Below are 14,802 nucleotides of genomic sequence, written 5' to 3'. Positions count from 1 at the left end.
AAGCTCCGCGGGGAGTGAAATGGACCAAATACCCCAAGGCCGCCCCAGACGGGGAATCGTATTCTGGAGCAGGAGGGCAACAGATTAAAAAATTCCAAAGGAAATCTGTTGCTGGATCCTCCTAAATTCAGAAAGGAAGAAATTCCCTCAACTTTCAGAACTTCAAAACTTTTAGGTTTTCCCCAAAAAAGTGTCAGGAAAAAAACCCGCCGCGGTTTGTGGGCAGACGACGTCCAGCGAGAGCATTACGCAATTACGAGTCACCTGAGAGGGGACGCCGGCTGGGAGAGTCGCATGAGAGGGGACGATGGCTGGGAGAGTCGCATGAGAGGGGACTCCGGCTGGGAGAGTCGCATGAGAGGGGACGCCTGCTGGGAGAGTCACCTGAGAGAGGAGACGCCTGCTGGGAGAGTCGCCTGAGAGGGGACGATGGCTGGGAGAGTCGCATGAGAGGGGACGATGGCTGGGAGAGTCGCATGAGAGCGGACGATGGCTGGGAGAGTCGCATGAGAGGGGACGCCGGCTGGGAGAGTCGCCTGAGAGGGGACGCCGGCTGGGAGAGTCGCATGAGAGGGGACGCCGGCTGGGAGAGTCGCCTGAGAGGGGTCACTGACTAAAAGCCCTTTTGTCTTGTATGGTGTTGCCCCAGATATTTTCTAATGGAAGGGGGCTGTTTGTCCTGCTCTCTAATCCACTTAGAGACGAACAGACACAGAGTCGGGACGGAAGAGCCAGAGAACCCCCACGGGGCCGGTACCTAGCGGGGCCACAGATTCCCCTCCCTGAAATATATAAAATTCAATAATTAGCCGTAATGACATCATTGTTTGTTGTGATGTCACCTGAAGAGACCAGTTACATGCCGGCTGGGGCAGTCACTGGACCCCCCGGCTGACGTGAGAGATCTCGAGGCTTCCAGGACACAGCGCGACAGAAGAAACGGCCGTTACCTGGCGGCTGTTTTTAGGAAGACGTTACTGAAGTGTTTGTTTCTGCACCTGTGAAGCCGGAGAGCTCCCGGCAGCTTCGCAGAGCAGTCTAATCGCTGCTGCCGGGGCCTACGGGGCCCACGTGTCTCTCCTGAAGCGGCTTCTCCTTCCCGGGGTCAGAGTTTTTGACCTCAGTTTAAACATGAAAGGGCGGCTTTATCTCTCAATCAGTGGCGGCCCCCGGGCTCTGTTTACAATCCTCTGTCATGCAGATTTCTGTGCCCCTGGGGCTATCGGGGAAGGGTGCTAGGCGCAGGACAGCTGAACATCGCGCAGGGTCTCTGTTAATGCTCTGCAGCCAGGACCAGGACCCCCGTTATATACACTCAAACAACGTATTGCCCCGGATGGTGTCTGTCGCACCCTTCGGCCCCCATGGCCCCCCCCGTGGAAAGAATATTTTTTTGTTATTTTTCTGTTATTTCTGTGATATTAGATTCAGATATTTGGGGGGGGGGGGGTTAGCCGAGACTGACCAAATGCTAAACACGAGCTAATAAATGCAGATTCCTGGACGCCGCTTTCTCGCTGTCTCTGATTGGCCGGGAATGTCACGCGCGGCAGCAGCTCTCCATGCCGGGCCGGCAGCGGCCCGTTCTCCATGCCGGGCCGGCAGCGGCCCGTTCTCCATGCCGGGCCGGCAGCGGCCCGTTCTCCATGCCGGGCCGGCAGCGGCCCGTTCTCCATGCCGGGCCGGCAGCGGCCCGTTCTCCATGCCGGGCCGGCAGCGGCCCGTTCTCCATGCCGGGCCGGCAGCGGCCCGTTCTCCATGCCGGGCCGGCAGCAGCACCGACGCTAAACGCCGACACAACTTTCACACGGAGTTCAAGGATTAAATAACAAAAAAGGCGCAGGGATTGGAGGTCCCATATCCACAGGCCTTCGATCAAAAATGAGATTTTTCAACCCAAAACCAATGAAAACCAAACAGATTAAAATCTTCTCTATCCGCTGTTTGCCGTTCCGGGTCACGTAAGAACCGTATTCATTCGCCTTCCTGTGCGGAGGAGTCGCATCATTCCGGTAACGTAGATGCGAAGGAATGAAGCAGAATCTTGTAACGCTCTTCATCGGGGTAACAGTATGTAGGAATGACGAGCTTTCGGCAGAATTCTGCCCGTTAGACGGTAACGGGAGGCGGAGGGGCTGAAACCCCCTGATGCTCCTAAGGAGCCCTTTGGGAGCGGGGTTACCAGCGGCCATCAGTGTGTCCTCGCGACCTCCAATCGCAAACAGGTGTTAGACCCTAAAACCGCACGTGAATGCCGGGGCGGAATAATTTCCCTTTCGGTCATCGCCAAGTCCGTAGAACGTCGCAACAGGTTAAAGCGCGCCGGGTCATTTCGGAACGCTTGGCTTTGCCACTTTCTGTTGGGATGAAGCTCCTTGGGGCATCAGGCAGCTCTCGGTAGCACAAAGTGGTCCTGATTACACCCCGCCGGACCCAAACACCATTTATAAAGCTCAGGTAATGCCCCCCGCCGGGACACCCCCAGAGAGCGGCGTCGCGGGAAATCCCTCCTGCTCCGTGGGTCACGTGGGACACGGAATCCGCTATAAACGGCTCAGATCCAAGCCTTGACGACTTCCGATTTTTAGACAATCTCGAAACATTTGTCCGTTTGCCAAGAGATTTGCTGGCAGTTTTGCGAGGGGCTTCCTCAGACACCGAGCCTTTCCTTCCGTACCCCAACCTGGAGGATATTTCTAGAAACATTGATGAAACCGTTCAGAAAACGCACAATACGGGGGTTCCTTTGCTAAAATAAGCATGTTTAAGAATGAAAAAAAATACTTAGCCGTCAGTAAAATGCGTTAGTAAATTAAGCAAATGGGGGCCCGAGGGCAGGTACGACGACGCGGGGTTAAGAACTGGACAGGGCTCCCCTGTATTTGGGCCCGACCGTGGGACCTTTACCAAAAACGATGCCTCCCCCCATCTATTGTTCTAGTTTGTAAAGAAAAGGGGGGAAAAAATATGGCGTTTTCTGCGAAATCCATTTTCAGGCGCTTTTTGGAAGAAAGGTCTCATTAGAGGCGTTTGCCGCGGTTTGTAAAGCGCTTCGTCTCAGCTGGAGGTTATCAAAGGATCCGCCGCCTAATATGAAGCGCGTTCCCGGCGCAGATTTCAAATCGATCGCGCGTTTCGTTTCTGCAACGAGCAATTTTGTTTTAAAGCGAAAAAAAAAATCACTTTGATAGCGCGCTTTAAAGAGCAGCCTTCCGCTTAATGGCGCGCTTTAAAAGAAATGACCTTTTTGTGCAGAAAATCAAAGTCTAGGAAAGAATCCTCTTTTTGAGAAGCGGCGACCTTAGCGGCTCAAACTCCCCCCCCATGCGCCATTTGATGGGTTTTTTTATGCCGCCGTCTGCACGATGAAATAAGTTGCCTGAAATCGTCGTGAATTTAGCGAGGCGGTAATAGAAAAGATTAAAAAAAAAAAAGATAAAACCCCGGCTTTTTGCATGAAAAACTTTCACCGTTGGCTTTAATAAACTTCCTTAAAGCTGCCGGAGAGCGGCCTCTAACATACGTGGAGATCCATATACTGCACACGCATGCAAACACGGGAACATTCCACGCCGTTACATGTATGAACAGGGAAGATCGTCCATGTTACCCTGTATGACCCCGTTTACCGAGGGGCTATGTGCTAAAGGTCAGGCCGCAGGGGGTTAATAACCTACCAGGGAAGTCTCGGCCCGCTACACGCCTGTGCGAGTAACACGGGCCAGCGTTCTCACGCAGGTTTCCTGCAGCATTCGCTATCCATGGGAAATCAGCCAATCAGACACAGGCTCATAGCGCATTAACATGGCGGGATACAAGCGCCAGCCAATAGCGCCCACCGAGCGCTTCGGGTATACATACAAAGAGGCGTGTTCCACGGCACGGCCGGGGCGTCAGGCATGCAGCGATACAGCGCGCTCGCGGAATAAGTGGATGGATAATGGAAAAACGCTAAACTATACGAAAGAAATCTTTAATAAAAAAAACGGGTTTTGGTAAATAAAAAAGAAATAACAGAAAATGGTTTATTAGGTAAAAGCGACAATGGATGAGATTTATAAATATAAATATACGGAATAAATAAGAAATCTTGTGTTTTGATTAATAAAGTTCTCACAGTTTGAATGGCAAGTCCGATGTCTGCGCCGGAGTCCTGGGTCACAGCCTGCAATGCAGACAGGAGAGAGTTAATAAACGCCGTTGTCAGTGGGGGAGTCTGTCCGGGGCACAACGACCCCTGTCTGCTCTACGATGGGGCAGTTTTCACCTGTATGGGGGGGTGACACGCGCATGCACAGCCCGGCCGCTCTCGGGGAGCCAGGAGCTGAAGGTTATTTATAATAAATATTATTATTTTATTATATAATAGAGTTGGATTCTCGGGGGTTCCCAGCCCAGGGATCAGCGACCCCCCCCCCCCCGTCGCGCAGACACGGCACCAGCCCGGGGATCAGCGAACCCCCCGTCGCGCAGACACGGCACCAGCCCAGGGATCAGCGAACCCCCCGTCGCGCAGACACGGCACCAGCCCAGGGATCAGCGAACCCCCCGTCGCGCAGACACGGCACCAGCCCAGGGATCAGCGCCCCCCGTCGCGCAGACACGGCACCAGCCCAGGGATCAGCGCCCCCCGTCGCGCAGACACGGCACCAGCCCAGGGATCAGCGCCCCCCGTCGCGCAGACACGGCACCAGCCCAGGGATCAGCGCCCCCCGTCGCGCAGACACGGCACCAGCCCAGGGATCAGCGAACCCCCCGTCGCGCAGACACGGCACCAGCCCAGGGATCAGCGCCCCCCGTCGCGCAGACACGGCACCAGCCCAGGGATCAGCGCCCCCCGTCGCGCAGACACGGCACCAGCCCAGGGATCAGCCCCCCCCCTTTACCTCCTGTTCTGCTGGGGGCTCCGGTCTTCCTGGAGAACGTGGACTCTCTTCTGCAAGAAGTTTACCTGGAAGAAGCAGATGTCACCACATCAGCAGCACATCCATGTACACACGCTACCACGTCAGCAGCACATCCATGTACACACGCTACCACGTCAGGAGCACATCCATGTACACACGCTACCATGTCAGCAGCACATCCATGTACACAAGCTACCATGTCAGCAGCACATCCATGTACACACGCTACCACGTCAGCAGCACATCCATGTACACATGCTGCCACGACAGCAGCACATCCATGTACACACGCTACCACGACAGCAGCACATCCATGTACACACGCTACCACGTCAGCAGCACATCCATGTACACACGCTACCACGTCAGCATTAATCGGGATTCCCGTTTGCTTGTCCCGTGAGCTAGCTCTCACTCACGCTCAGCGGCTGAATGGGTTTCGTGTCACTCACCTGTGATTTCAGGGACGCGATGGTGTCTTCCAGCTCCTGTCGCATGGCTGCCGGCATGAGGCCTCGGATCTTCTGCTCGTACTCCTGACGGACGTTTGTCACCTGGGGGGGGGGGGGGGGGAGAGTAAAGCCCCCCGTCTGCACTCAGCACCCCCTATACCCGGAAACGACGCATCAGCCCCTCCCTCACAGAATTCTGCGCAGCTTCAAACGCGCCGGGGGCCGAGATTCCCATCTAAAGGGCCACGCGGCGGATAACGAGCAGAAATCCGATAATTTCACGAGAAATAACTTTTCTGCACGGAATTCAGATTTCTGCTCATTGGCTTTTTTAATGAGAACAATTATTCGTTTAATTTATATATTTTGGTGCCGTGAAAAGGCCAAAGAACCACAAACTGCCCCAATCCACACGTGAGTAGGACCTCGGCTCGGAGGGCGCCGCACGCCGCGTGGCTTTCACGGAATCCCACCCCGCAGGAGGAAGGGCCCCGAGGGCCCCGTTTCTGGACGTGGACGCGGTATTTTCCTCGGCAGCCTGCGCTTCGGTTATCAAAAGATTCAGATTCTGATAAAAAAAAGCCAATTCCCCACCTGCTCCTGCGCAGATAACTCCTTCTCCTGAAGTCCCTTCTCTGCTGAGCGCAGCTCCATGCGATAACTTTCCACTTCTTCCTTCAGCAGCTACAACAAAAAAAACAACTATAAAGTACAGTCAGTGCCGACAGTCTACTCAGCGAGGGCCACGTGCGCAGCGCTAGCGTGGTGACAGACCGACGACGACACGGATCCCTGATTAAAAACCTGCCTGTACTGATATCCGGAAAGCCCGGCATGCCAAACATACATGTGCATGAACACACGTGGGATGTTCACATGTGTATGCTGACGTGATACTCGGCACCGCTATGCCGTTAAACTCTTTGCCTGGACAATGCCCCAAATACCCCGCCGAGCTCTGAACCCTCAGAGCCCTGAGCCGAGGCCACCGAGTCATCGGGTAAATGGGCCGCAGCGGCAGGAAGAGCGGCAATCACCGGCGTAGCGGCCCGCGCCAAACCATGAAACAGGCAGCCGGAGGGTTAAACACAGACACCGTGTGGGGCACGGGGGGTCAGGGTGGCGTGGACTATCCCCGGGGGCACGGGGGGTCAGGGTGACGTGGACTATCCCCGGGGGCACGGGGTCAGGGTGACGTGGACTATACCCAGGGGAACGGGGGTGAGGGTGACGTGGACTATCCCCGGGGGAACGGGGGTCAGGGTGACGTGGACTATACCCAGGGGAACGGGGGTGAGGGTGACGTGGACTATCCCCGGGGGAACGGGGGTCAGGGTGATGTGGACTATCCCCGGGGGTACGGGGGTCAGGGTGACGTGGACTATCCCCGGGGGAACGGGGGTCAGGGTGATGTGGACTATCCCCGGGGGTACGGGGGTCAGGGTGACGTGGACTATCCCCGGGGGTACGGGGGTCAGGGTGACGTGGACTATCCCCGGGGGCACGGGGTCAGGGTGATGTGGACTATCCCCAGGGGAACGGGGGTGAGGGTGACGTGGACTATCCCCAGGGGAACGGGGGTGAGGGTGACGTGGACTATCCCCAGGGGAACGGGGGTGAGGGTGACGTGGACTATCCCCGGGGGAACGGGGGTGAGGGTGACGTGGACTATCCCCGGGGGAACGGGGGTGAGGGTGACGTGGACTATCCCCGGGGGAACGGGGGTGAGGGTGACGTGGACTATCCCCGGGGGTACGGGGGTCAGGGTGATGTGGACTATCCCCGGGGGTACGGGGGTCAGGGTGATGTGGACTATCCCCGGGGGAACGGGGGTGAGGGTGACGTGGACTATCCCCGGGGGTACGGGGGTCAGGGTGATGTGGACTATCCCCGGGGGTACGGGGGTCAGGGTGATGTGGACTATCCCCGGGGGTACGGGGGTCAGGGTGATGTGGACTATCCCCGGGGGTACGGGGGTCAGGGTGATGTGGACTATCCCCGGGGGTACGGGGGTCAGGGTGACGTGGATAAACCCCTGGGGTATGGGGGTCAGAGTGACGTGGATAAACCCCTGGGGTACGGGGGTCAGGGTGACGTGGATAAACCCCTGGGGTACGGGGGTCAGGGTGACGTGGATAAACCCCTGGGGTACGGGGGTCAGGGTGACGTGGATAAACCCCTGGGGTATGGGGGTTCGGGTGACTTGGACGATCCTTACGCACGTGACGTGGGGTGGGGTACCAGCCTGCCCCGTGAAGCCTGATTGGCTGTAGGCGTGGAGCATGTGACACTTGGGCGTGTCAGGGGCATTTCTCACCCATCAGTCTGTTCCCTAAGCCCACGAATGTCTCGAAGCCACGTGCCTCCCTTCCACACGGAATTCCTTTATGGTGGGAAGTTTTCTTCCTCTTAACTCGTTCTTGGGACAGACATTTATATCCCGGGAGCTCTGCTTTGATGTCGGCGAACGGCGAAGCGTCCATCTAGCTAAGGATCCAATAACGGGGGCGGCGGATCCCGGATCTGGTTGGGAAACGGAAGTAAATTTGACTTTTATTCCCGGCCGGATTAATCGACAGGGCGGCTCACGTGCCACGAACCATCCCGATGTAGGCAGAGGCTATAAGAGGCGCTGCTGCTTCTGGGGGCAACACTCTGCTACCCGGGGGTTTAGTATGAAGTACGGATACAGGGACTTGTGACACGGCCCACGGAAAACACATCCGTCTGGTCTGGTGAAAAGCCTGGTGGCACCTAATGCTCCACACGCCGTACTTCCTCCTCTCTTTCCGGCACGTATGTGGATGTCCCGTGTTCCCCAGGGGCTGCTGTATGAGGTCACGTAAGTGCGGGATACAAACTCTGGACCCGGCCCGGCCGCCCGGTAACACCGTGCTCTGCCGCATGCGGTGTGAGCGGTGGGGGGTCTGACGGTACAAGCTGCTACTACTCCCCGGGCGGACGGACGGACGGACTCCCCGGAATTACAGAGCGAGGGGAGAACGCGTGAAAGCGCAGAGCCGGCCCAGCTCAAGACGGGCGCCGCGTATTTACGGAAACGGCCGGGACGTCGGAGGCTTTACAGACAGAGCGACCGCCTCTCACCCAACGATCCGTGTTAACAGAAAGGTCCCAGAACGGGAAGGAAGCGGCGTCCGTGTCCTGCGGCTTCTCACAGGACCGAGGCACGTGCCACCGGCTGCCACTGACGGGGCGGCGGATTTGGTGACCTGTAACCCACCCGGCGGGTGTATTCAGTACAGAAGTACAACGATCTGTCGGCTTCACACGCAATTCAGAAGCGATCTCCCGGGGGAATTCTATTTGAAAGCCGGAGATGATTCACTGCAATAAAACGCTCTTTGATGAGACTGCATGAGGATGAGACTGCCGAGACCTGCCGCTCGCCTCTGTGCAGCTGTTCTGAGTCAGAATGGGTTAAACGGCTGACATGGTGACATAACGAGAAAGACGTGGGCATCGTGAAAACATCTCTGCCAAACTACCAGCCCCGCCGGCTTTCTCCGCCACGCGCTGGCACCAGACCCCCCCCCCCCCTTACTCGACATATCCCCTAAATCTAAACTGTCCTCGGGAACCTCAGAGGACGGCCAATCACGTGACAGACTAACCGGCCGATATTCGCAGAAGAAACATGGAAGACTAACGGATAACGCCGACCTAACGGCTACGCAGACGGAGCCCGCCTAACAGCTACGCAGACGGAGCCCGCCTAACAGCTACGCAGACGGAGCCGGCGCGGCGGTGGTGAAGACGGAGCCGGCGCGGCGGTGGTGAAGACGGAGCCGGCGCGGCGGTGGTGAAGACGGAGCCGGCGCGGCGGTGGTGAAGACGGAGCCGGCGCGGCGGTGGTGAAGACGGAGCCGGCGCGGCGGTGGTGAAGACGGAGCCGGCGCGGCGGTGGTGAAGACGGAGCCGGCGCGGCGGTGGTGAAGACGGAGCCGGCGCGGCGGTGGTGAAGACGGAGCCGGCGCGGCGGTGGTGAAGACGGAGCCGGCGCGGCGGTGGTGAATACACGCGTCGGAGGGGGGCGAGACCTCGCGGCGCAGCGTGTACCCCTCAGACACCGGGACACGTGGCGGGTGACAACGCGCGGCTTTTACCTTTCTCAGCTTCTCGTTGTCTTTCGTCAGCTGCCTCTTCTGCTCCTCGTGGTTCTGGGTCGTCTCCTGGAGCCTCCTCTCCGTGGCGGACTGCTGGCGGCTGCTCTGTTCCCGCAGAGCCACGATGGTGGCCTGGAGCTCAGACGCGACCTGAAGACACACAGACGGGGGGTGAGGGGCGGACGGTACCGGACAGACGGGACTGACACGCCGACAGTACGGGACAGACGGCACCGGACACACGACATACGTGTTACATACGCGTGCCCGTGACATGTACCTGTGAGCCGTCGGGGGCCGGGTTCCATATTTAGGGTGCCTAAATATGGAACCCGGCCCCCGACGGGCCAGAGAAATATAACACAATTCATTAAAATGAGCCCAATTCACCCTAAACTCACAGTGCTCACTTATTTCTGCTCCCTGGCGGCGTCCCCTCCGCGTTTCGCCCGATATCAGCCCGACGCTCCGGAGATAAACCCGACGCGGAGAACATCATTATACTGAACACGCGCCGCGGAGCGGGACGGATCGCAGTGATGAGACTTACAGCATACCAGCCCGCAGAGCGACACGCGGGACGTTTTATTGCCCCTGCTCCGAAATAAAAGGGCAAACAGAGGAAGCCGGAGACCATATGGATCTGGTTATGGAACCGTCCCTAATTCCTCCAGCTGTGTGCAGCGAAGCATCATGGGACGGCAGCATCAGGACTCCGTCATCAGCATTGGAAGTGAAGAGGAATGTGGAAAACAAAAAAAATGAAATGCCACATCCAGTTACCATGGTAACAGAGCCACAAGAAAAAAGCACAAAGCAAACAAGGCTCGGAAAATACGGAAAATGGTAAAATAAAGCAAAATAATTAAATACAGAAAAACGCAGAGAACGAACAGGACGGCGCCCAGAAACCGAGAGAGGAGCGGAAAACGGAGAAACGAACCCAAAACGTGCCCCAAAAACAGCAAAAGTACAAAGAGAGAGAAAAAAGAGATAAAAGAGAGGAAAGTCCGAGACGCGCGAAAAGCCCAAACCGGGGAAATCTTAAATAATAAACACGCGAGCTCCGGAAGGGCCGCCGGACCCTCGGCATCTCCCCCCAAACCCTCCGAGCGAGAGACGTGCGGCCCACCGACGAGTCCCAAGCTACAGCCGAGAGCGACGTTTCCGTCCGAGTAATAATAAAAAGTATAACTGCCCCTCGGGGCAGATCGAGGCGATCTAACGGGGGCAAATCTGCCGACTCGGCGCGTTTGAGGGTGGAATTCGCCGGCATTTGGCCGAATAATGAAGTCATTTCTTCAGGCCCCCGATATTGCACAAGGAACAGGGCGAGGTGTTTACCCCATGGCATAGAGCCCCCAGACGTGGCACCTGCGCCCAGCCACGCTTTCCCCCCAGACCCAGCAACCTGCGCGGGTCAGCGGACCCAGTGACTGCCATGGAAATGTAGGTGACCCGCTTGTGTCATCGAGCACGTGGCGCTTTAAACCAGCTGTAATATTGTACACATGATACAGATGTACCAGTGCACGGACGCACACGCGTGTCACCATGTACAGATGACATTGCACACGATTGTTGCACATACATATGACATCACACACATGATTGTTGCACATACAGATGACATCACACACGCATCATCGATGCTAAGAACTGGGCGCCTCCGGCAATGTTTGCCATCAGTACCGGTGGTACCGGTCCTCGGCGCGGGGCCCGTCGGGTTTTGGTTCCGTACCTGCGCGGATTTGGCCAGCTTCTCGCTGTATTCCTTGTCGGCTCGCTCCAGCCTGGCCCTGGCCTGCGCATAAACACACAGAAGAGGGATTAGGGGTGAGAGGCAGCTGACCCGGAGCCGCTAGGCACTCGGCCAATTCCAACGCCCATTTACTGCAGCCAGGAAGGCAGAACGGGACGCCTTTGATCTCCTTACAAACTATTCATTACGTAACAGGAGGGGGAGAAAAAATCCCTGGGTCTGCTGCCAATTATTAGAGAGAGTGAGAGGGAGGGAGGGAGAGAGAGAGAGAGGGAGAGGAGAGAAGCGGAGAGAGAGGAGAGAGTGAGAGGGAGAGATAGAGATAGGGAGAAAGAGAGACAGAAGCGGAGGGGGGGGGGGGAGAAGCGGAGGTAGAGACAGAAAGCGAGACACCAGGGGCAGCGAGACACCAGGGGCAGCGAGACACCAGGGGCAGCGAGACACCAGGGGCAGCGAGACCGTCACTCTGGGGGTCTGCCGCCTGTAAATGCCTCTCGGGGGGAAATTCATACCGGGGTCCGGGAGATCAGGGGGCGAGGATCACAAGCCGGGGGCATTCTTACCATCCCCCGCTCCCAGTGACTTCTTCCGTGGCTGATTTTACCCCAGTAATGGGAAATTGCACAAAGGGGTGAGACGGCGGCTTCACCTAAAGCAGATTTTCTAGCAGTAAAGCGTTCCTCCCGCGCTCAGCTGCGATTGCCAAACGCCTTTGATCCGTTTTCTCATATTTACTGCAATGTCTGAGCCGTGACCAAACGTAACGTGATTTACTCCGAGCCGGCAGCTGGCGCCGACCACGCCGTGGACGAGAGAGACCGCCGCCGCCATGTGCCTGCCGTTACCACCGGTTATACGTTATCGGGATCGTCGCCCGACAAGAGCAGCGGGGCCCGATTTACTAAATTCACATATCTGTTACCAAAGGCCAGTCCTTCTCTGACATTAAACTACAGGAGTCCCCGCCGGGACAGAAAGGTGGTGGATACAGTGCACAGCATTTCAGTAAAGTGCATATACATCCCAAGGACTGGCGTTATGCGCCGCGCCTTCCGATGCAGCCTTTTTATATTTAGGGATGGTTCGGGCCGCACGCGGGGGTTAATGCGGCTCCATCTGGCCGAATAACGATAAGGATTTTTCTTCTTTTATATGGAAATCTGATTTGCGAAAGCAATAAACTCCAGAGCGTTCGTTCGGAAAGCGCCAGCGGCGGTGCGATGACGAGCCGTCAGAATATACATAAAAGAGAGTGACGGGGTCCAAACCTGCGGCCCCCCCAGGCATCGCATAAAACGGGATAAACAGCCAATCAGGAAGCAGAAAGCAGGTGCATGATGGGAGACGAGACATTATGACGGAATAAAGGCGTTAAATGACGCGTCGCATCTCACCTTCCCCAGAGCCTCCTCGGTTTGGGCCGCGTGTGTCTTCTGCAGGTTCAGTCTCATGGTCTCCATGTCGGCTCTCAGTTTGCTCGCGGCCGCCTGATGCTCCTGCGCAGCTTTCTGCCTCTCCTCGTCCCTCAGGAGTCCCAACTCCACCAGCTGCTGCTTGCGCTGAGAGTTCACCTGGATGAGCTCTTCCTTCAGTCTGTACACCTGCGCCTCCAGGTCCGCGATGGTCTGAAAGACGAGACGCAGAGACCCCGTCACAACCGTCCCGCTCTACAGAACCGATCGCCATGCTCCACGGGAGATCTCCCAGGGATCTGTAAAGTGTGATCACTAGATCTCTGTGTCCTCCCGGGATCTGCTCTATAGACCCGATCACAATACTCTACGGGAGATCTCCCAGGGATCTGTAAAGTGTGATCACTAGATCTCTGTGTCCTCCCGGGATCTGCTCTATAGACCCGATCACAATACTCTACGGGAGATCTCCCAGGGATCTGTAAAGTGTGATCACTAGATCTCTGTGTCCTCCTGGATCTGCTCTATAGACCCGATCACAATACTCTACGGGAGATCTCCCAGGGATCTGTAAAGTGGGATCACTAGCTCTGTGTCCTCCCGGGATCTGCTCTGTAGAACGGATCACAATATGAAAGGAGGTGCAGTAAGGGTCCGGCGGGGGCCATTGGGAGCCGTGACTCGCCAGGTTGGGATTTTTTACCCTGCTGAGAATTTACTGGAAAGACCACTCGGCTTTTACTGGGTTTTCTTCGTCGGTCCCTATAAAGGGTATCCATTAACTGGGGGGCAAAACCGAGATCCCGGGAATAAATATTAATGCGGGGATCACAGCTATTCCCACCAATTACATTCACGTTGCTTCATTGCGCCATTTTGGAGTCTGAATCCTATAATAAAACCCGGGCGTCATCAACCATACCCGGCGCTGCTATCACCGACATCACACGGCGCGCTCCCGATCCCGGGGCGTACGGAGGGCTCCCGATCCCGGGGCGTACGGAGGGCTCCCGATCCCGGGGCGTACGGAGGGCTCCCGATCCCGGGGCGTACGGAGGGCTCCCGATCCCGGGGCGTACGGAGGGCTCCCGATCCCGGGGCGTAGGGCGCGCTCCCGATCCCTGGAGGAGCTCTGATATGGCCGAAAGCTCCCGGTGTGAGCTGGTGGGACCTGCGCGCATGCGCAGCGCTTTGTACTGAGCCGGGATTAAGCGGCTTTTCATCAGTAAACCTCATCTGGTTTAGAGCCCGAGTCCATCAAACCTTCCTTTTTCGCTTTAAACCTCAGTCTTTGATTTTTTGCATCAATTTACTCAAACTGCAGCTGGGTGGCTGGAAAAGGACGGAATCATTTGAAGCAAACAAGTTTCCGACTTGAAAGAAAAGCTAGAATTAAAAAATGGGCACAAAAGAAGGGGAGCGGGATGGGATTTTTAATGGTAGTTCAAAGGGTGACAGATGTCAGAGACTTTGAAGGAGTCTGCGGGCCGGGCGGGCCGGCCGCCTCATTAAACGCTTTGCCGGGCCGCGGCAGACCGTCCTCTGCTTTTAATTTGTGGGTTTTTTTGCCGGAATAAGGGGACGGGGCTCGCAGGAAAAGCTGATGCGCTCGGATCTACTCCTGCTGGGCATGCGCGCCCCGAAGGGTCTGGATCCCAGATCTGATACGGGGTCTCTGTCTCCATTTACAAGATCGGCTTGTTTTTGTTACAGATAAGGCGACCCGTCGTTATTTACGCGGAAAGATCAAATAATCCGTTTAAATGAAGATTGCGTCCTTTCTGCAGCCAATGAGAGCATCCGATAATAAGGTGCAGGGAGGGGGGGTTACAGGTACATGCTTCGTGGCTCCGTCACGGAAGAGCCGTGATTACGCAGAGGACACGTGCCAATAAAGAGTTAAACGGCGTGGAATTCCTCTCTGAAGATCTGTGTTTGATGGGGAGCTCCTGTCCTCGGGGACATGTTAGCTAAGTGGTGCTCGCGATGGACAGCGGCACAAAGCTCATCAAATACTACCCGGCATCCAGCGCCCAGAGGGACGAGGGATCCCGAGAGCCGATATGAGCCGGCGGTTTATAAACTCGGTAACCCGCACCTTCATCAACCAGCGCCTGATGACATCATGGATCCGCGCTTATTTAC

General features: G+C 56.6%; 1 protein-coding gene across 1 annotated transcript in view; it reads right to left on the bottom strand.

Annotated features, from left to right (window-relative positions):
• Positions 1–4,882: 4,882 nt before the first annotated feature.
• The window catches only part of LOC149281891 (centrosomal protein of 112 kDa-like), a 30,384-nt gene continuing 20,464 nt past the window's right edge, over positions 4,883–14,802 (bottom strand). Inside the window, exons 20-25 of the mRNA XM_089498809.1 lie at positions 12,640–12,870; positions 11,225–11,287; positions 9,484–9,633; positions 5,954–6,043; positions 5,360–5,461; positions 4,883–4,951 (exon numbers count right to left, since the gene is read on the bottom strand). Coding sequence (XP_089354935.1) covers positions 4,883–4,951; positions 5,360–5,461; positions 5,954–6,043; positions 9,484–9,633; positions 11,225–11,287; positions 12,640–12,870 — 705 coding nt within the window. The remainder of the gene's footprint in view (positions 4,952–5,359; positions 5,462–5,953; positions 6,044–9,483; positions 9,634–11,224; positions 11,288–12,639; positions 12,871–14,802) is intronic.

The sequence above is a fragment of the Sceloporus occidentalis genome, unplaced genomic scaffold (genome assembly GCF_023333645.1).
Source record: "Sceloporus occidentalis isolate IW3139 unplaced genomic scaffold, rSceOcc1.0.p SCAF_126, whole genome shotgun sequence".
Taxonomy (NCBI): Eukaryota; Metazoa; Chordata; class Lepidosauria; order Squamata; family Phrynosomatidae; genus Sceloporus; species Sceloporus occidentalis.
This window is presented reverse-complemented; position numbering and strand designations above follow the sequence as displayed.